This window comes from Myotis yumanensis, unplaced genomic scaffold (assembly GCF_028538775.1).
Source record: "Myotis yumanensis isolate MYYU_CA2020_CCGP unplaced genomic scaffold, mMyoYum1.0.hap1 SCAF_2, whole genome shotgun sequence".
Lineage (NCBI taxonomy): Eukaryota > Metazoa > Chordata > Mammalia > Chiroptera > Vespertilionidae > Myotis > Myotis yumanensis.
Genome location: NW_027223753.1, coordinates 42,530,170 through 42,552,149, shown reverse-complemented (window position 1 = coordinate 42,552,149; position 21,980 = coordinate 42,530,170). Strand labels below are relative to the sequence as shown.

The 21,980-nt window shown below is 40.1% G+C and overlaps 1 protein-coding gene across 2 annotated transcripts in view; it reads left to right on the top strand.

The window, feature by feature from the left end:
• Positions 1-21,065, top strand: part of CUNH1orf87 (chromosome unknown C1orf87 homolog) — a 73,622-nt gene extending 52,557 nt beyond the window's left edge. Inside the window, exons 9-12 of one of the 2 annotated variants that reach the window (XM_070403356.1) lie at positions 3,660-3,724; positions 9,382-9,461; positions 12,929-13,136; positions 20,667-21,065. In XM_070403356.1, coding sequence (XP_070259457.1) covers positions 3,660-3,724; positions 9,382-9,461; positions 12,929-13,136; positions 20,667-20,827 — 514 coding nt within the window. In that variant the 3' untranslated portion in view covers positions 20,828-21,065. The remainder of the gene's footprint in view (positions 1-3,659; positions 3,725-9,381; positions 9,462-12,928; positions 13,137-20,666) is intronic. The other variant, XM_070403357.1, reaches the window with a different exon arrangement.
• Positions 21,066-21,980: the final 915 nt, after the last annotated feature.

The following is a 21,980-nucleotide window of genomic DNA, read 5'->3' as shown; positions in this document are numbered from 1 at the left end:
AATTAAGAGGTAACTGGATTGTAACTATATGTGGTAGTGGATGTTAACTAGACCTACTGTGTTTGTCATTTTACAGTATGTACATATATTGAATCATTTAGTTCTACACCTAAAACTAACACATTGTTGTGTAAATTATATCTCAATAAAAATTATGAAACAGTTAAGGAAATGTGAATACTACTAGATATATGAGGGTATGATGGCATTTATGTTAAATGTTTATATCAGCAAACCTTTTCTATAAAGGGCCAGATAGTAAATGTTTTAGGCTTTGTGGGTCTACAGTCTGTTGCAACTACTCAAATATGTGATCATAGCCTGAAAGCAGTAAAAAAACAACACATAACTAAATGGCTGTGTTCCAATAAAATATTATTTATCAAAAAAAGAGTAACCAGTACTCAATAAAAAAGCAAAATTAGCACTAAAAATAATCTAATACATAATGTCAATTTTGAGAGGTTCCCACAAAATCTGAAGAACAGAGAAGAAAATTAGAAAAGATAGTAGATCTAGAAGAATAAGACTAGAAATCGAACCCTCAAAGCCTTGGTATTGAAAGATAAAAAAAAAAAAAACAGAAAAATTGTTCAAGATATAAAAACAAAAGTTACAACTGAAGAAACTTTACAAAGATGGAAGAAGAGAAAAAAAATTATCTGTGTACAGATGAAAAGGATTCATACTGCTCTAAACTAAATTAAGAAAAAAATGTACCCATGTCAATCCTGACAAATCTTATGTATTAAAAAGACAAAGTATTTAAGTTCTAGGCCAAAAACAAAACAAAACTAAACCAAAGGAAATAAAGAGAAAAAATAATTACAAATGAACAAAAATCAGACTAACCTCAAACTTCTACAATAATAAATGTCAGGAGACAGTGGAGCTGTGCTTATGGAATTCCAAAGAGGGAAAATGTAAATGAAGCCAAGTTACATTACATTCATATGCAAGATCACATAGTACAGTGGTCAAGGGCAGAGGATTTCAGACAGCCAGGGTTCACATCCTGGCTGCCTCATTGATCCATGTCCTTGGGCAAGTTAGCTACATGTCTCATCAAGTGGTTATTTCAATTAAATGAGAAATGCACATAAAGTCCTCAGAAAGCTCACTGAAGGCCATTTTAACTTAATAAATTAAATTGACGTTAGAATTTGAACTCAGATCTGTTTGAATCTAGGATCTGACTCACAGACCTTGTCCTCTAGTCCCGATTTCTTTGACTTGATATTAGGAGTTTGGCACCTGCTTCTGTGATTAGAATTATAGTCTTGTTATGACAACCAGAGCCCATTCTCACATTTAAGTTGCCAATGACTTTTGGAAGGTGCTAAGGTCAAATAAAAAATATGGAAGATTTTACTTCGGGTGATGGGCACACAATGCAATATACAGATGATGTATCGTAGAATGATACACTTGAAACCTATATAATTTTATTAACCAGTATCACCCCAATAAATTTAATTAAAAATATAGAAAACATTTTATTCAAAGATTCTTAAGAAATGTATTAGTCATATTAGTCCTATGCACCATTTAAATCAGGTAACGTCCACACTCAGTACTTAGAAAATTTTCCCACTGTCTCCTTCCCCTACTATCACCACATAATCAAGAAGGGGCAAGAGAGTTTCCGGTGCCATTTTTCCAGAGGCCTCATCTCATATTTGATAACTCCTATCAGTTTTGAAAAAATAAATGCTATGCAGTGTGAAAATATGAATGGATCTTGGTTTTGTTTGTCAGGCTGTTGTTTTTCAACAGATCAGAAGATGCTCTAGTTATAAGCTTGGCGCTCCTGTAAAGGCCTAGAAATAAATTGCAGCAAGTGTAAAAGACAGGAACTACTTCTACTGCAGTTCATTCCCAGATCTGTGCTAATATCAGATCCTGCTTGTCCTTCCTTGCCTAGCCTTCAGCAGCTGATGTAGTCATCAGCTTATCTGGCTTGCGGTTCTATATACCTATGCTTGATGTATTCATGTGCCCCAAAATGAATGAAGAAGCTCTGGAGGCCATATTTTTCTGTACCAATCTAAGAACTTTGCTGGTTTGTGATATCATGTATGGGAAATGTTTTATGCAATGTAAGCAAAACTAGTTACATAGCTAACGAATTATTTTTATTTAAAGAGAATACAATCACGTGACACTAGAAATCTTCTAGAAAACCTAGGACATATATCTCACAGCTAGCTCTTTCTTTTTGCTTAACTTCTGATGGGTAAGAAGGAGATAAAAATTCTTATCAGATGTAATTTGGTTGCTAGCAACAGAAACTGCCCTTGGCTCACATAAGCAAAATAAATATTTGAAAGGATATGAAATATTACACAAAATTAGGGAAAAATAAAACTTCAGGAAGTGCCAAATCAAAAATTAGGAGAGATACAGAGACAGAGAGTGGGAGAGAGGGAGGAAGGGAAGGAAGTGGGAATGGAGAAAGTGATAAAGATTAATTAGACAAGGTGAGACACAGCACTGTCCAGGGAAGGGTATGGGACCTTGATTGTGGTCCATTGCCCCAGAAAAGAACATATTTGTATATAAATGGAAAGTGGATGGATGCTGGACAAGCAAATATAAGTGATTTTTCAATACCAAAGCATTCCTAAAGTACGTGTAAGCTTACATGACTCTGATTGTCACATGTAGATGTATTGCTCAATGCAATTTCTGCTTAAGGACTTCACTAAATAGTGTCTATTTGCACTCATTCCTACTCCCTTCTATGCTCTCTCCTGTGTTGCAATGCATCCCATACTTGGGAAGGCTAAAAACATTTTTTAAAACTCTCTTGACACCAAAGTTCTGAAATTGACTTAAGTTCCATCAGAGATTTAAAAGACAGAAGGAAGTGAGAAGTGGGACAAAGATATTTTAAGTATTTATTTTCCTGCAGTAGTAGGAACCCCAGACCCTGGTAGGCATCAGTTTTCCAGTGGCTAAAATGCACACCAACCTCATGGTCAGGGGCAACTGAGACATGAGCCAGAATTTCCTGCAATGTCCTGGTTTCTAGACTATATCTGCTGAGGGAGGCCTGACCCTGAGCCTAGCAACAGACATCAATTTCCATTCTACTGGGCCTTGCAGTCATTTGTGGGCACCTAATTCCTTATATTGAAGTCCTTTCTAGTGGAGATACTTAAAGGAGCTTCTGTTTCCTATATTGTAGCCTGAATAATACAGGTGTCAGAAAGCTCCTTCAAGCCTGGCAGGAGTGGCTCAGTTGGTTGAGTGTCCTCCCTGCACAGAAAGGTTGCTGGTTGCTGGTCAGGGCACGTACTTGGGTTTCCAATTTGATCCCCAGTTGGGAAGCATACTGAAGGCTACAGAAGGCAACCAATCAATGTCTCAATGTCTCTCTCTCTCTCAGAAGGCAACCAATCAATGTCTCAATGTCTCTCTCTCTCTCTCTCAGAAGGCAACCAATCAATGTCTCAATCTCTCTCTCTCTCTCTCTCTCTCTCTCTCTCTCTCTCCTCTCTCTCTCTCTCTCCCTTCCCAACTCTCTAAGCATGCCCTCCAGGGAGGATGAATAAAAAAGCTCCTTCAAAACTATCAATATAAACTTTGAGCTTTGTTGCACATTCTTCCAGAGCAATGATATTGATCACCAATATTTTGTCTCTGTTTTTGCACAGATGGCAGAATTTTGTTGAGTTGTTGAGCAGAGCTTCCTCTGATTTGTCCTCTGACTTGCCTACAGGTGAGTTTAGTAATATTCTTCCTCTGAGCACCTCCTATTTCCCAGAGCTATTGTTGACTCTAATGCTTAGCTCCAACTGTTTGCTTGTTGGGTTTGATTTCATTGCTCCCAGAAATTTAAATGGCTCACCAGTGCAGAAAAAATAAGAGTGAGAATTAACTTAATGACTATTCTTTTAGGGCAGTTGGATCATAAAATGCATAACTCTCCAATTTTTATTATATCATGAAGCATTCTCTAGTGATAGCCCTTTATGGTGAATGTAGCACAATTATGGAAGTTGGTATTATTTATTGAAACTTTAGTCATGCAGTTCCTTAGATCAAGGGTACAGACCTATCTGACTGATAACTCACACAAAAAAAACCACTCCACAGATGTGTGTGTGTGTGTGTGTGTGTGTGTGTGTTTATGGCAGCATTTTTTAATGTTTTAATAAATGGAAACAATATAAAGATTCTTTAGGAACCATTTCCTTAAATTACAATATATCCAATTGATAAAACTATGCAACTGTAATAACTTGGCTGGCCTAATACAGGAAGATTACCAAGACATATTATTAAGTAAAATTATAAGGATGAATTAGACAAAATATTTAGCAACTAGCTAGTTTTAAATATGACAAGTGAAAAAAAATATGCATTAGTATTAATCTGCTGTTGCAATTTCTCTATATACTATATCCATCAACCATTTACTGATTGCCTTTTGGATCAAAATGCAAGGTACTGAGCATCTGAGGGTGGGGAAGTATGTCAGTTTCTATTCTAGCAGAAAAACAAAAACCTTACTAGGTATGTCAAACAGAGGGAACTCAAAACAGGAAATTGGGGGATTTGTTATAGGAATATTGAGAGACTGAAAGAGCGAAAAGAGGATGGTGAGTATATTCATTTCCTTGGGGCTGCTGTAATAAAATACCACAAACTGGGTGGCTTAAAATAATAGGACTTTATTCTCTCATATTTCCAGAAGTCTGAAATCAATCATGTTCCTCTGAAGGCTCTAAAAATGAGTCCTGCCTTGCCTCCTCCAGGTCTGGGGGCCCCAGGCATTCCTTGGCTGTGTCTGCATAACTACAAACCCTACCTTTGTCTTCACATGGCTTTCCTCCTTCTGCATCCCTCTTTCTAAGATCTTCTCTCTTTTCTCTTATAAAGACACCACTCTTCATTGGATGTAAGACCCATCCTAGTCTTCAACTCTTTGAGACCAAGCCTGGAGCCGAAACATTGCTACCACACCACACACTGGGATGGGAGTTGTCCACACAAAGCAAAATACAGTTGCTGTCACTATAAGAGGGTAATAAAGGGAAGAATATCAGAGAAGAAATGAATGCCGAGAAGCCAAAATAATAAAAAAAACAACTCCAGTCACATGCATGGCCCATGAGGCCCTTTAGTTGTGTGAATACTTAACCCACTATCTTCCCTTTACATCCTGGGTCTGCAAGGCTCTCTTCTCAGCTCTTGCTGGAACACACTAAACAGGCTTTGCCCTTGCCATAGTTCTTTTCTGAAATGCTCTCTCCCCAGACATTTTCATGCCTTTCTTCCTTGTTTCCTCACTCATGGCTCTATTTATATGTCACTTCAGAGAGGCCTTTGGCAGATGCCCTGTCTAAAATAGCAACTGCCACTACGTTCTATGCCCATAATAGGCTTTAGATGTATTCATAACATTTATCACTACTTGACATTATTTTATGTATCTATTTGTTTGTCTCCACCACTGGAATGCACACTCCATGAAAAGATTATGTCTTGTTCATAGTTGTATCATAGTGCCTCGAACGGGGCCTAGTATATAGTAAGCACTTAACAAATGCTTGTTGAATAAATGAATGAATTAGAATCCCAGACCTATCCCTACCTCTGTTGTCATAGCAGGTAATTGAAACTTGCATTGCCTCAGTTTCCTCATCTGTCAAATGGAGATAGTTTCTACCTCACAGGGTTATTTTTGAGATAAGAAAACATGAGGGAAGTGTCTGGCATATATAGATATTTGACATATATTGTTTTCCTTCTCACAAGAACTCATCAGTAGGTCCACTGAGGTCAGTGTTTAGCTACCCTGGCTTCACTTGAGAATTATCTAGGGAATTCTTTACAAGTCCTGAACTGGGTTCTTACCCCTAGAGGTTCTGATTTCATTGGCCTGGTATGATGCCTGGGAATTGGTAATGTTTAAAGCTCCCCAGGTATGAGCATGTTAGCAGCCAGCACTGAGGACCACTGATTCAAGTTATTTGCGGGGAGTCAGTGGACAGGGGAGGACAGGGAGAGTGGGGGGGGGGGAGGAATGGGAGCACTGGCTGTGTAACTATCAGAATCCACGGGAAGCCCTGTAAAACCTGACCCTTCCAACACCTGGAAATCTCTAGAAGCCAGCTTGGCTGATTTCCTCCAGTACAAGTGTTCAGCTGGCAGACTAGACAGATGGTTATTATTTATCCTTCCTGCTGTGTTAGAAAGAAAAAAAAATAGCTCTGCCTTGGGGTTTCTCCACCGATTTTTACATGTGCAAATCATTAGCTTTTTATATGCTTATAGGTATTAAGAGGGAGACAGAGAAACTTAAAAGACACCAGGAGGACTAGCCTGTATTTTCTCCTAAAAGAAGTTTCAGAAGTGCAGACAATAAAGAGAAACTGAACTAGGACAAAGTCTAGATTCTAGACCTTATACTAAAAGGAATAATGCATATGAACAGTACCCAGAAGAATGCCTGGCACATCCTAGTTAATGTTAAATCCTCTTCTAGATATGCTTAAGGTCACATAATTATAACTAGCCGCCCGATGCACAAAATTCGTGCAAGGGGCTCGGCCCTCATAGCCCTGGCTTCATCTGGAAGGTCGTTTGGCTGCCCAGCCTAATTAGCATATTAAGCTTTTATTATTATAGATAACACAACAACAAATAATAAGTCCTGTTTTGTTTTTTTGTTTTTTTTTTGTTTTGTTTTTTAAATATATTTTATTGATTTTTTACAGAGAGGAAGGGAGAGAGAGAGTTAGAAACATCGATGAGGGAGAAACATTGATCAGCCGCTTCCTGCACATCTCCTACTGGGGATGTGCCCGCAACCCAGGTACATGCCCTTGACCGGAATCGAACCTGGGACCTTTCAGTCCGCAGGCCGACGCTCTATCCACTGAGCCAAACCGGTTTCGGCAATAAGTCCTGTTTTGAGCATCTTTCCTATGTTAAGGCAAAATCCCCACATTACTGCAAATTGATGATATCATTCCCTTTTCACAAATGACAAAATTAAAATCTGAAAGCTTGTAAAGGGAAGAGGCAGAACTAGCATTCGGGTCTGACACCAAAATCCACCTTTCTGCCCTTATGCTATATACTGTTTCTAGAATCCCGTTAACTCTCTGACTCTATGATTCAGAATAATGTAAACCTCTTTTCATTTACAGGAAACAAAGCTTCCTTTACATTCTGGGTGAAATAAGCAGGGGCCATTGCTACTAAGTGATGATGAGTTCCCATGACAACTTAAGTTTTCAGCAAATGTAATTAGACCTGCCTGGAAGAGGCAGGCCTAACTGGCTGTCATCAAGATCCTCATTAAGCATCTATTAAGTTTTACTCTGTATGGTGGCTGGGCTAAGTATGGGAGGATACAGAAATACAGAGAAAACTCCTTCTCTTCTAGGGTCTGAAAAGGAATTGGAGAAACAGAACTATATATTTAATGATTTTATTTACCAAACTCCAAATTAAGGCACAAGGTTATTCACTTAGTCAACAAGCATGCATTGAGTCCTTATTCTAATCTTGGGTACTGGGGCTTCAGAGAAGATTATGAAATCGCATTGTTTTCTCCATCAAGAAACTGAGGGAGAAGATTCTTAATGATTTGCAGGTGTGGTGTTAAAAGTCTAACAAACGGCTTTTTAATCTGGTAGGTGAATTTATTTATATAAACATCCTTAGATAGGTAATTCTATTAATTAACATTTAGTGAACGCTGGCTATGCTCCAGGTATTTGCTTTATCTTTTCTAGTTCATTTAATTTTCACAGTAACCTCTAGGTGGCATTCTCCACATTTTACAGAAGTGGCCATTGAGAAACAAAGAGGTCAAGTAACTTGCCCAAGGTCATGCAGCCAGTAGAGAAAGGAGTCAGAACTTATTGAAAAACTAGAGGCCCAGTGCACGTCATTCATGCACTCAGGGGGGTCCCTCAGCCTAGCGCCCTAGCCTGTGCCCTCTCACAGTCCAGGAGCCCTCAGGGAATGTCCAATTGACAGCTTAGGCCCGCTCTCCTGGAGAGCGGGCCTAAGCCATCAGTCGGACATCCTTAGCGCTGCCACAGAGGCAGGAGAGGCTCCCACCACCACTGTTGCACTCGCCAGCTGTGAGCTCATCTTCTGGTGCACTGACCACCAGGGGGCAGCTCCTGCTTTGAGCGTCTGCTCCCTGGTGGTCAGTGTGTGTCACAGCAACCAGTTGCTCTGCTGTTAGGTCGATTTGCATATTAGCCTTTTATTATATAGGATAGTGAAACCCAACTCAGAAGCAGTATGTATTTCTTAATGGCATATTTGAATTTGCATTAAATACTGGAGCTGAAGCACCCAGAAATCTGGACTGTGTGGTCATCGCACAGATTTGTAAGAGAAATCAGTCTCCAGTCTGATGGAAGGTACTGAGTGATGAATGAGGAATACTCACAGTACTCACAATAACTCTGAGAGCAGTGGTTCTCAACCTTCTGGCCCTTTAAATACAGTTCCTAATGTTGTGACCCAACCATAAAATTATTTTCGTTGCTACTTCATAACTGTAATGTTGCTACTGTTAGGAATCATATGTAAATATCTGATATTCAGGATGGTCTTAGGCAACCCCTGTGAAAGGGTCATTTGACCGCCAAAGGGGTCTCGACCCACAGGTTGAAAACCGCTGTCTTAGAGGGTTTTAGCAGAAGGTCATTGTGTCTTTTTCCTGAATCCTAAAGAAATTTCTTCTATCCATGAAGACAGCCAAATGAGCAACTTATAGAATCTCTGGGTTAAGGATGCTATTCAAACATCTTCCTGCACAGGATCTCTGACCACTGAAAGGAGCAAGGAAGGGATAAGACAAAGGTTTTACCTGAACTTCAAGCACACACCTGTGTGGAGGGAGAGGCAGAGGTGCCTGCTTCTGTATTAAGAGACAGGATCACTCCGCAGACTGTAAAAGCCCTCCTGATTCAGGGCGGTTCAGGCTATTGTCTGTACTTATCTGGAACGCTCTGTACCATATGCACCCACCATCACCTTTGCCGGGAAACTCCTACTCACGCTTCAGGTTGCCAGTTTAAGTGTCACTTCCTCCAAGAAGTCTTCTTTGATCCTCTAACACTCAAACATACCCCAAAATAAGTTTAAATATTTTCACATTCTCCTGTGGTGTGTTTATGATAGTTGGTAATGAGATGATCATTTTGAGTAGTTATGTAGCATCTGCCTCCCTTTTGAGAGCTCTATCAGGCCAGGAATCGGCCTTTCTTACCCACCAGTGTATCCCCACCACCCAACACAGTGCCAGCCATATAGAAGAGCCTCAACATCTTCTTTGCCTGGGGGCATGTATTAAAATGAAGAGACCAAACTAAACCCTTCCACTTTTTATTTCTTGTCTAGGAAAGGAGGGAAAGGAAACCTCTGCCACTGCAGTGCAGGCTGAAGTCCCTGAGATGTCTCAGGGCAAAACCGAACATATGGTACGCACCTGGGTGTATGCAGCTCGGGGAGGGCTTCACCGGTCCTTCCCCTTCTGGTCTCTGATGCGGGGTGGGGCCCTCCCTTCTGGGTTTTTTATTTCCACCCAACGCCTTGACGTCAGACTATCTATGACTTTGAGACTCTCCTCCGGCAGAGAAGGGAAGCAGAACTCCTAGAGTGTGGGCTGGTCCCTGTCCTAGCCAGCATGCATGCAGAGACCTCATCACCACTTGGTGACAGGCGTGCCATCTGCCTCAAGAAACTGGACCTGTAGCACGTGCACAGGTGTCCCTCCAAAGCCTGTGACCCATCCACCAGCTGCCATCAAAATAAAGGGTGGTCAGGAGACCTATTTTAACATTTTCAGCCCAGCTTCCAGAAACGGAGGGTGACCTTCTCGCCAGACATCACATTTTAAAATATAATGGGTTCTTTCTTTGCTTTAAAAAAAAAAAAATCTGGCAAGCAGTAAAAATCTGTTTTAATATTCCCAGCACTTAGCCAGGAGGAGATGCAGACAGAATTGAAAACCAGCCTGAGTTTTTCTGTTGTTGTTGTTTTTAAAATGCCCGGATTAGAACATAATTCATCTTAAAATGACGGGAGGCCTCTTCATGCACTTCACACTTTGAAATATTTTAGAAAAATAGTATCCATTTTGGCAAGCCACTTGCCATGCAGGAAACAGCAGCAAGCGCTTTCTCCTTGAGTGTTAAGTCTGTTGTGAATAAGATTATGAAAAATAGACTTTGCTCTTTTATTTTGCCTCTTTTGGAGGGTTTTGCTGCAGCTCTGCAATAATTGATTCCTCTCACATCCCTGTATCAACAGAATTCAGAAAGGGAAATTGAAGCGGAGGTTTGGTAAAGCAACTTTCTTATTGCCCCAAATAAAATCACTCACTCATTCACTGATTCATCCAGTAAGCATATCTTAAGAACTATGTTCCAGCCACTAACCAGACCTTGCAGACATATAAGTGACTATGCCACAGGCCCAGTCTCCAGTTCTCTGGTGGAAGGGAGAAATACTCTAATAATTATTATAACAGCCCACAGTAAGAGCTATAGTGGATAAAGGAGCTGCAAAGAACTGCCCCTCACCCAGCTGCCAGGGAAGGCTTCCCACAAGAAGTGAAATAAGACTCCTGTCTTGAAGGATGAGTAGGAGGAGCCCAACCTATCAATGCATAAGTGGCAAGAGGGAACAGCATGTATAAGGCATAAAACAACCTCATTTTTCTCTGGTTCTATGTGGCTGGAGAAAAAATATGTATAAGTAGGACTGAAAGAAGATAGCAAGAGCAAGAACTTGAATGGTTTTGTGTGCCAAGCAAGGAATTTGGCCTTCATTTAGATGCAATGGGACCCAAAACAGTATAAGATGTGTGAATGAGTGAGTTGAGCTTAATTTGGGTCCATACAAATTTACCCTTTCCCTGGCTTTAGTGGTCAAACAGAATGTTGAACTATCTAAAGAAATATAAAGTTATTTAAAATCAGTTTCTCACCTCCAAGGATCTCTTTGGACCCTCTAAATATCCACCAAGCTGTATACAAATGTGCTTTTACCTGAGTAGATAATCTAAAGCAGGGGTGGGCAAACTTTTTGACTAGAGGGCCACAATGGGTTCTTAAACTGGACCGGAGGGCCGGAACAAAAGCATGGATGGAGTATTTGTGTGAACTAATATAAATTCAAAGTAAACATCATTGCATAAAACGGTACGGTCTTTTTTTTTTTTTTTAGTTTTATTCATTTCAAACGGGCCGGATCCGGCCCGCGGGCAGTAGTTTGCCCACGGCTGATCTAAAGCTTCCTTCAGATTTCTAAAGTGACCCAAAGCTCTAACAAGTATAAGGCTCACTTACCACTCAATTTTCTTTATGTAGCTTGCAGCTTTTCCAAAAATTGATTTTATTAAAGTGGATTTTTTAATATTAATCTCTTAAAAATTTACTGGTTGCTGATCATCTATATGAGTACAATTTCATATATCATTCTGTTATTTCAAATGAAGCAATTCTTCACATCCCTAGCAGCAGCTAAATCCACGTTTGTTAACAAACTCAAAACTTGGCTTCTTATTGCAATTACTATTGTTTAGAGCTATTGGATTTTTTTCATAGCTTATAAGTGAGAAGTTTGAAACAAAGGTACAATATTGGAAAAACTCAGGTATTTGAAAGTTGGGGGGAAGCACAGATGTTATACACAAGTTAGAGGCATACTTCTATGGCAAATTAGTTAAGATTATTTGGGTTGCAATTATGAGAATCAACTCTACCAACATAATTTATTGGATGAATAGAGAAGCATATTATGCTACCTAAAGTTAGAAATGTAACAATGAACTAAAATCAGGTTCTTAAACATTATCATAACTTCCTCTATCTTCTCTCTTCTCTTCTGTCAACTCTATATCTCTCTTATCTATCTATCTATCGATCTATCTATATCTATCTATCTATTGATCTATCTATCATCTATATCTCAACTGACCAGCTTTTGCTCATTTCCAGTACACAGTGGAAAACCTGCTAGAGTACCTACCTCTCACCCAGAGATCTCCGTTTGTCTATCTCTGTCTTTACCTCTCACAAATATTTCCAAAATCACTAGATAATGTGTTTATTGACCCACTTTGTATTAGATGCTCAGACTTATACTAAGTACTTAGATATATGTCGGTTCTGGTTGTAGAGAGCAGCAATTCCTGGAAAAGTGGAGCTGGGTAGATCAAACTATAACCTGCTCTCTACATGGTAGGTGACAGGATGGCCCCGCTGAGACTTGTTTGTCTATTTATTCTTTAAAAAATCTTTATTTTATACTGAACATGGGGTTATGTTACCAAGATGAACTAGACATAACCTCTACACCCTTGCTCTAGTTCTGTCTACCATTCAATGTAAGATCTTAGTAAGTCACTTCCACTCACCTCAGCTTCCTTTGTTAAATGAATGGAATGGACAGAACTAGAGGTGCTTTATGGTCTGTTATAATGAGCCCACTAGCCTTAGGTAATAGCACTGTTGTTTCAACCACTCTTTGTCAAGAAACGCACATTCATGATCCAGAGGTTTTCCCATCAAGATGTAACCATTTCCTGAAGCCCATGTCCTGTTGGTACCACTAATACGAAGACTAAAACATCATGAAAAGGCTCAGCCAGTTACAAAAACTTTGCTTTGTGTAAATCAGAAATGCAAACCGAATAAAAGTCATGATTTCACCCTTCTCCTTAAAAACACACACGCACACTCAGATAGTAGTTTACGTCCAACAAGACTTGGCAGATACGGTCCTATGGCACTGAGGATTTAAAACTCATCCTCATACCTTTATAAAGCCAGACCTTGCAATAAATCGTACTAGTTGTGTGGCCTCGTCTCTGGCCAAAAGACTGGAGGCGCTCTGGGTGGTGAATGTGCTGCCAGTGAGATGCTTGTGTGTTTTTTGGTAGAAGTCTCTCGAAGAGGAGCTGCAGCCAGAAAACCTTCCTGCTGAGATGTCAGCCCCCAAAGATCCCCTGAGCTCTTTGACAATCAGACCAGTCTCACAGCCATTTGTGAGTCCAGTGATGGAGAACAAATCTGAAGAATGTGAGATGTGGATTGACAGGTTCAGGAAGCTAGAAAATGCCCTCTACCTGTGTGATCTGAGTAATACAGGTGAGTGTGTGAAGCTGATATACCTTTCTCTTCATGTTCTCGTCTGAAAGTGGACACATCTTTTTTCACTTCTTAAAAAATACAATTTTCATATAAACCTAGTGCTTGGCACTGTGCTGAGCACAATCAAGAAATATAAAGATGAATCAAGACATGAATGAATTCCCCACCAGGCTACTTACAGTTTCCTTGTGTCTCTGATCCTCCCTCCACTCTACTACCTGAGTCTAACCTATAATTTAATCTCATTCTCCTAAAGAAAATACTTCAGCATGCGTGCTAACAGGCTAACTCCACACTTCTTAGCAAGGCAAAACCTGGGCCCTATCCACCTGACTGACGAGTCTCTTCTCCTTCAATTGTGATTCTTTCAGCATATCTTACCCAGTCATAATGAATAACTTGCCTTCCTCAGACTTGCCTTGCTTTGTCCTAAAGCCTGCCTTTTCTAACCCTACACCCACCATCTGAGCTGTTTGCCTCTTTTCTACCTACCCCACCGCCTGACACCTCCCATCTTTTCCACCTGACTACTTAATACCTATAAATCTTATATGTCGGAACTAAAGCTCTATTCCTCTGAGACTTCCCTGATTTCCCCAGACAGACCTAGGCAAACCTTTATCTGGTCTCTCAGAGTTCTTTAATATCCATTATCATATTGGACATAGTGTATATTTTTTAGACTAAGGGCTTAGTACTATCTCACCAGTAGACTACATTACCTTTTTACCCCAGCACCTTGCACAATTCTGTTTAACATAATTTTGAGGCAGCAAATAAATTCGTGAATGTACACAAATAACTAAATCCAAGATGGAAGGTGCTAAATGCATTAGAATGTGCTATGTGGGTATTCAGAGAAAGGACAATTCCTTCCTAGTGAGGTGGTCAGGGACTGGATCATAATGTGAAATGGATCATTAAGATAAAAGGCAGTTTGTATACAAAGGAATGAAATACGGGGTCCTTCCTGGCAAAGGTGCAAGTTGGCCAAGCAAAGTACTATGTGTAAAGCTCAATGCAAGGAGGTTTGGGTAGAATATAGGTGCTATTAAGAAGAATAGTAATTGAATGTTAACTGTAAATTAAAACAAAAAATAAATAAAAAACTTAAAAATAAAATAATAATAAAAATTTTAAAGAAAAATATTAACTGATAGAGGTGGAGATATAGGATGGGACCAGATCTAGGAAGCTCTTAAATGCTGGACCAGAGAATTTGAACTTAATGAAAAGACAGTGAGTAGTTTCTAAGCAGGGGAGTATGTGATAAAGTTGTATTTCATAAAGATCCTTGATGTGTGAATGAATAAAGAAGAAGATGAAAGCGGGAAAAAGGGAACAGAGGCCATTGCAATGTCCAAGTGAGAGAATGAATTCCAGAATTCAGAGACTTGGGGGAAAGGAGGGAGCTTATGAAAAAGCACATGGACTGAAACTGTTGTATTTAATCACATATTGTGGTTCATGAAGAGTTAGTGTATGATATGTGGAATCTAAAAACATTGAACTCAAAGAAATAGAGATTATAATTGTGGTTGCTAAAGAAAATGGGGAGACATTGGTCAAAGGGTGCAATCTTTCAGTTATAAGAGCAATAAGTTCAGAGGATCTAATGTGTAGGGTGGTGATTAAACAATACCCTTTGTACACTTGAAAATTGGTATGAGAGTACAGCTTTTATGCTCTCACCATAACAGTATCAACAACAATGAAATGGTGATTATGTGAAGTAAAGGTTGTTTTAACTAATCTTATTGTGGTAAACATTTCACAATATATACATGTATCAAATCATCACATTGTACATCCTAAATTCACACGCTGTTATATTTCAATAAAACTGAAAATAATTAATTTTTAAAGAGTTAGTATACACATCAGTACTCCCTAGAAGTAATTATACAATATCAATGCCTGTCTTTTCATTCTCTCTCTTTTTCTTTTTGTTTCACTTTGTTTTGAATTTCCAAAGGAAATGAAATATAGACCACATAAAGTATAACTACCCTCCATCACTCAAGGACTTTTAATAATTATAACAAAGAAAGGAAAAAATAAAAATTTCCAATGAAATTTTATTTAGCTGAATCAGAAAATCATTTATTAAGCATCTCTTATGAGACCAGCACTGTGCTAGAGGCTGGAATGGGAGGGAAACAAGAAAGAATGAGACATAGTCTCTGACCTCAACGGGCTTTTAGGTAAGACACAGAGACTAGCAATAGTTTGATACCAATCATTAAAAAAACCAAAACAAAACACCAAACAGCACATAGTAAATTATTACAAGTAAAGACACAAAGAAGAGTTAAAGAGTCCAAAGGACAGTGAGAGAGATGAAAAGAAGCTCATTGTCTAATGTGAGCTGGGGTACTCAGAGAGGGCTCCATGCAAAAGAGAGCTTGAGATTAGCCTGAGGAGCAGTAGACTTTGGATAAGTGGGTAGGGCATTCCAAGTTTGAAACCATCTTCTGCAAAGTTTGGAGGTTGGAATGAAGTTTGGCGAAGTGAGTGAACAGGTCAGAACTCGAGACTCATGTTGGTTGAATATTGAAGTTGAGACACTATTATGAATCCTGAGAGCTAGGGTGGGGCTTCATTCTCTACCCAGTGTTCAGCAAAGGTTCACCCAGAGGAGAACACAAGGAAAGCTGAGATAGATCATTTAGGGAAGATACTGGAGAAAAGGAGATTAAAAGATTATTGAAATAATCATTACTCTAGGTACTCAGACCAGTACTGTGAGAGTGGTGATGAGTTACAAACAAAAATGAAACAAAATTAAACAGAAAACTGAGTAGAAATAAAAGACATTTTCAAAGAAACAAATGCTGACTTACAATGATGGATGATGGATCATAAACTTAGTTGCTAAGAGACTCCCCAAAGACCAGGACCTTTCTCATGCTTCTGAACTGTTCTGAGGAAAAACGGTATTTTGTTGACTTTGGAGGCAGATTCCAACAGATCTGAAATGCCTTTCTCATGGCCTCTTTACTATTTATATCTGTTTTCTCTGTTTCTATGAAATTCAGTAGTTCCTCAACAGCCAAGGAATGTGTCAGGCAGATCTGGAAACATCTATTACTATCTTTAATTAGGAAAGAGGATTAACTGAAGTCATTTTGTTGGCATATTAACCCCAGTATTTAGCAAACCACCACTGCCCCATTCTAGACACTGAGCAGATGATACCTATTTTGCCCACTGATGAATCACTGTTCTTTATTATGTGCAAGGAAATATGTAGGCCAGGGTGTCCTCCATCCAGGATGAAGGCAGACCATCCATCATCAAACTGGCGTTTCTGGGAACCTACTTTGTACTTATTTTCTAATGGGGGTTGTCAAGAAAATATCCTTGAGTAGAAGGAATAAGAAATGACTGGATAACTGGTCATATTTTCTAAAGAAGGAAAGGAAGTTGAGATAAATGTTGGGATGAATGGTAGATTTGGAATTTTCCCAGTGAACTAAAGGCTGGGTGAAAAGTATTTTAAAGTTCAAGGTGACAGAATGCAATGAGAGCCCTCAAGGACATTCTCTGGGTGGGTCTAGACTTTACATGCACTGCCTCACTAACTCCTCATATCAACCACATGTTGAAGGAATTAGTGTCCTTATTATGGAGGAGAAAGCCAAGTTCAAGGTAGGAAGTTGAACCATACTTCAAATCCAGATCTATTGGACTTCCCAATACACCAAACTCCCATGATATACCAGAAAGGACATGAGTTACTTTTGTTGCTTTGTTGACTTTTACCAAAAAAACCTAGATTCAAGTTCAGATGTTACCAATTTCTGAGTCCTGAAAGCCAATCACTTATATTATGTGAGCCTTTTCCTCCACTATAAAAGAGGACAGATAATGATAAAATGTACTTCCCAGATTTGAGAAAGGATCACATGAGATCTGAACATTCTTTGTGAACTATAGAATGAACTGGATGCTAAAGAGGTTCTTCTTATTATTTCTTTCATTTTGATTCTGGTGGGAGAAGGACCAGCTTTCTATCACTAAGATGGATTGTAAGGGTTATTTTAGGCAGCTGCTGTGGGCAGCCCCTAATGACTGTAAATCAGACACATACAAATTCCAGTCAGTGGACTTTTTTTTTAATCCTCACCTGAGGATATGTTGTTGTTGTTTTTTATTGGTTTTTAGAGACAGAGGGAGGGATGGAGGGAGGGAGGGAGGGGGAGAGAGAGAGAGAGAGAGAGAGAGAGAGAGAGAGAGAGAGAAAAATATTGATGTGAGAGAGAAACATTGAACAGTTGCCTCCTCTACGTTCTGACCAGAGAACGAACCCGCAAACTAGGTATGTGCCCTGACCAGGAATCAAACTTGAAACATTTGGGGGTATGGAACCACACTCCAACCAACCACCCAACCAAGGCAGGAAATGGACTTTGATTTGACAGTAGGGAGCCCCTACCAATGGTAAAGCTTATAAAATAGTAGAAAATGTGCCCCCCCACCACCACCACACACACACAGTAGTGGTGATTCCTAAATGTGTTAACATTATTTTAAATTTTTAATTAAAATATACACTGAAGTATATATGGATATATATTTTTAATTATTTCTTTTTATTAAAATAAATTCTTATATATTTGAAACAATGTGGATGTTATAATTGCTATCATTATTCTCTGGTATTAACTGCATTAATGAGTGCTTACTAGTTCTGGGCCTTTTGCTAAGCACTTGCTATTTCACTGATTTTTTTATACAATTTTATTATCCCTATTTTAAAGTTGAAGAAACCACAGCTCAAAAGGTTAAAGCACTTTTCCCAGGCAGACACTTACTCCAAAGACAGGGTATGAGAAAGTGTCCTGAGGGATCAATTCCAGGCCAGATCAACAGCAGCCAGCTAATCCAGAGATCTGCAGAGATGTCCTTGGCCAACATCAAAGAAAAAGATTTCTGCAGAGGAAAGGACCAACATTCTAATAGAAGAGATAGACAATAAACAAATCTGAATAGGATAGAAACAAACAAACCGGGATAGGATGGGCAGGATATAGAATAGGACTGGACAACAGAACAGAAGTGGAAGGAATAAATCACATTAGGACCACATGTCTGTAGTCCACTGATAAAAACACCCATTGGATGGGAGCTCAAAGGGGCACATCTTGCTTAACAGTCCTTACACATTCCAATATGAACAGTATTTGGTAACTTACACAGAGATGACAGGCATCCACTACACCTCTCTCTCATGGCCTGTCAGTGGCTTTCGATAAATTACCAGGGGACCGCCTGTGGAGTCTTTGAGAAAGAATTTTACAATCATTTACTACAGTCTGCACAAGTACAGGAAAGTAGTAAAGCAACATCTAAGGAATGTATCTTTCATCCCGATATTTAAAATCTTCTCATTTATACCACTAGCATAGAGCTTCACAATTAAGGAACATATCCAGGAAACAATATAAACCTGATTAGAAACACTGTCCTTCCCCTAATTCTATAATCTAGAGGAGTGATTTAATGCATGGACTCGAGCAACCTTGGACAAGTGACTTGCCATCTCCACATCTGTTTCTCACTCCGTAAAATGGGTTCTCATGGGGATTGAATGAATTGTTATTGGTAAAATGCTTGTAGGGGTGCCTGAAACATGGTGAATCCTATCTAATAAAGATGAGATATGCTAATTGACCCTCATGCCATCGCAAAGATGGTGGCACCCACAGCCAATAAGGAGGAAATATGCTAATTGACTGCCCCACCCTCAAAGATGGTGGCATCCGCAGCTAATAAGGAGGGAATATGCTAATTGACTACCACGCCCTCAAAGATGGCAGTGCCCACAGCCACAAGAGGGTCGGCAGGGGAGGGCAGTTGTGGGCCATCAGGCCAGTAGGGCAGGGCAGTTGGGGCAGCCAGGCCTGCAGGGGAGGGCAGTTGGGGGTGATCAGGCCGGCAGGGGTGCAGTTAGGCATCAATCAGGCTGGCAGGAGAGTGGTTAGGGGGTGATCAGGCTGGAAGGCAGAAGCGGTTAGGGGCAATCAGGCAGGCAGGCAGGCGAGTGGTTGGGAGCCAGCAGTCTTGGATTGTGAGAGGGATGTCCGACAATCGGCAGTCGGACATCCCCCAAGGGGTCCCAGATTAGAGAGGGTGCAGGCTGGGCTGAGGGACACCCTCCCCTCCAGTGCACGAATTTCGTGCACCAGGCCTCTAGTTTATATATAAGTATCAGCCATTATTGTTATTGTTGTTGCACTTTAGTTAATTTTTTGCATATCTTTTAGCTCCAACTGGTTGGAAGTTTCCTGAGGTAATAGACCACCTTTATAAACCTTTTATATTCCCAACCACAGTGTCTGACATATGTAAGTTCACAATTAGGGGCATATGAATGAGTTGTTGATCTTGGCTGATGGAATGTTCTATACTTAAACTCTTTGCAACTATTGAAACCTACCTAACCTTACCATGGGAAACACGTTGGCACCGGTATATACAACACATGGATACCAGAGTAAATCCTATAATGATAAACATCGCCATCTCTGTTAGACAGATTCAGACTCTGAGCCACAAGGAGTTATGTGGTTTACCTGTGATTACACAGCAAGGTGAAAGGAGTCACAGTAAATACACTTCCAGAAAGGCATAAAAATGTGCTTTTTGAATCCTGCATGTTTAGGTATATGTTTGGACTAGTGGCCCAGTGCACGAAATTAGTGCACATTAAAAGGGAATTAATTAGAGGAAATATTTTAATATTGCTTTTGCCCTTTCTCTATAATAGAAGTGTCAGAGATGAAAGAAAATTAGTAAAGTGTATATGAAAATCTCCCTCCTGTCAGTCTTGGATGTGCCGCGGGACCTAGAGTTAAGTTCCCACCCACCTGCATGCGCCTCCAAATCACTCGAGACCCAGACCCAGCCGGCCCCACCCCCATAAAGCCCCGCAGGGTGGGGGGCGCAGCTTCAGGTCCCCTATCAAGCCCCACTGGGCAGGGGGTGCAGCCTTAGGTCCCCCGTCAAGCCCCACTGGGCAGGGAGCACGGCCTCAGGTCCCCCGGCACAGCCTCAGGTCCCCTGGCCCGGCCTCTGGTCCCCCAACCCTGGCACAAGGGCGCGAGGGTGTGATGACCATTTGCATATTAGCTCTTTATTATATAGGATACTTCACAGATAAAAATAAACCAGAACAATTAAAAACTCTTTTTAGCAAGCACCCCATCTAATTCAAAACTTGGCTTTTTAAGTTTTATGGCTACAAAGAACATGCTTAAATTGCTTTAGAATCTATCTACAGATTTTACTGGACCCCCATCTCCTCTCCCCAAAGTCACCCTAAAAATCCTCCTGGCATCTATGATGCATACCTGGACTAGAAATATCTTTTTAAGGTGTCACTTGATTTTTAAGAAGCTTAAAGTTTCAAAATATTAGTATTTCATGGTTACTCCAAAGTCATTCAAGCTAATACATTTTGTATTCTTTTTTGTTTTCTCCATCCTCTTTTAAAAACATCACACCAACCCCACCTAATAACAGGAATCCTGGAGAAGGAACGAGCCAGGCGCCTCATTCACAACTACAACCTCATTTACAACCTGTCCCTGAGCCCTCGGAAAATCGACCAGGCCTTGAGGAGATTCCGTTCCGGAGAAAATATGCTCTTGGAACCAGCACTCCGGTACTTAAAGGAGCTATGATAACAAGCCCATATTGTGAGAACAGATGTTTCCTTTATCTCCCTTTTTACCCACACACGTGTTGATCCCCAGCCCGAGTGTAGTGGTGGAGGCAGGCGCTGTCAGGGTGCAGGCCAATGCAGCTAATGTAGATGCTTTGGACTTGGCCTTGGTTTCTGGCTGTGATGCTCGCTCATAAGCAGCTCAAAGTGATCTGAGAAAGTCAGGTTTTCTCTTCTGAGGTGGCAAGAATCCAATTTCTTAAAATCCCCTTCTATTCTAATAAAGCTTATTATGAATATTACATATTTTTTCTACATTGCCGATCAAGCTGTGTTTTTGCAAACCCTGCATTTTCATATCGTAAAAAACAGGCTAGATGTTGTCAATTCCCCAGAATGCCTGTCACATAATAGATCTAAATACATCGTTGCTGGATAAGTTACTGTTCTGGAAAAGATTTCCACGTTATAGGAAAAATAAAACTATTAACAATATATTATCTTACTACTAAGAAGTAGAATTCCAACTGAGGTTTTCTGAACAAGCCTAGTGTTTTCTCTAGTACATAACTAGATAATGTTACACTGTCTCCAGGGATGTTTTCCCAGAGTACTGGATAGAAGTTTTGAGGAGGGACTCCTGGGACAAAGAATTCTAGAAATAGGTATCATTTTCTTCACTTCTTTTGGCAGAAAAATCAAGTAAAACTTTACAGCAATTTTCAGTTCTTCTATCATTAACATCCCCCCACCCTCAACTCTGCACCTCACACACACTTACACACTTACACACACCACAGGTTGCACGAGCTTATTGATGAACACTGGTCCAGGACTTCAGATACAAATATGTTCCCAGGACCATCATTAATGCCGAGTGACCTGGATCCTGGTTTTCTCATCTGCTTGGACAAGTTGGGTTTAAGGGAAAAAGCAAACAGAAAGCTCTCTGAGTACCCTATTTTATCCATTGTATACAGCAGGTGTCTCATAAAGTCTTTTGAACAAAACCTTATGAACAAAATAATTTGGATGCACTAACATAAATGACCTCTAAGGGCCCTCTGGTCTAACCTGCTTTCATTTTTATAATCCTCGAGTTGCCCAGAGAAATGCTTCTGGAGACAGACTGATCACCTCTCTAACATTCTAGAACTCTGCGACCCACTAGC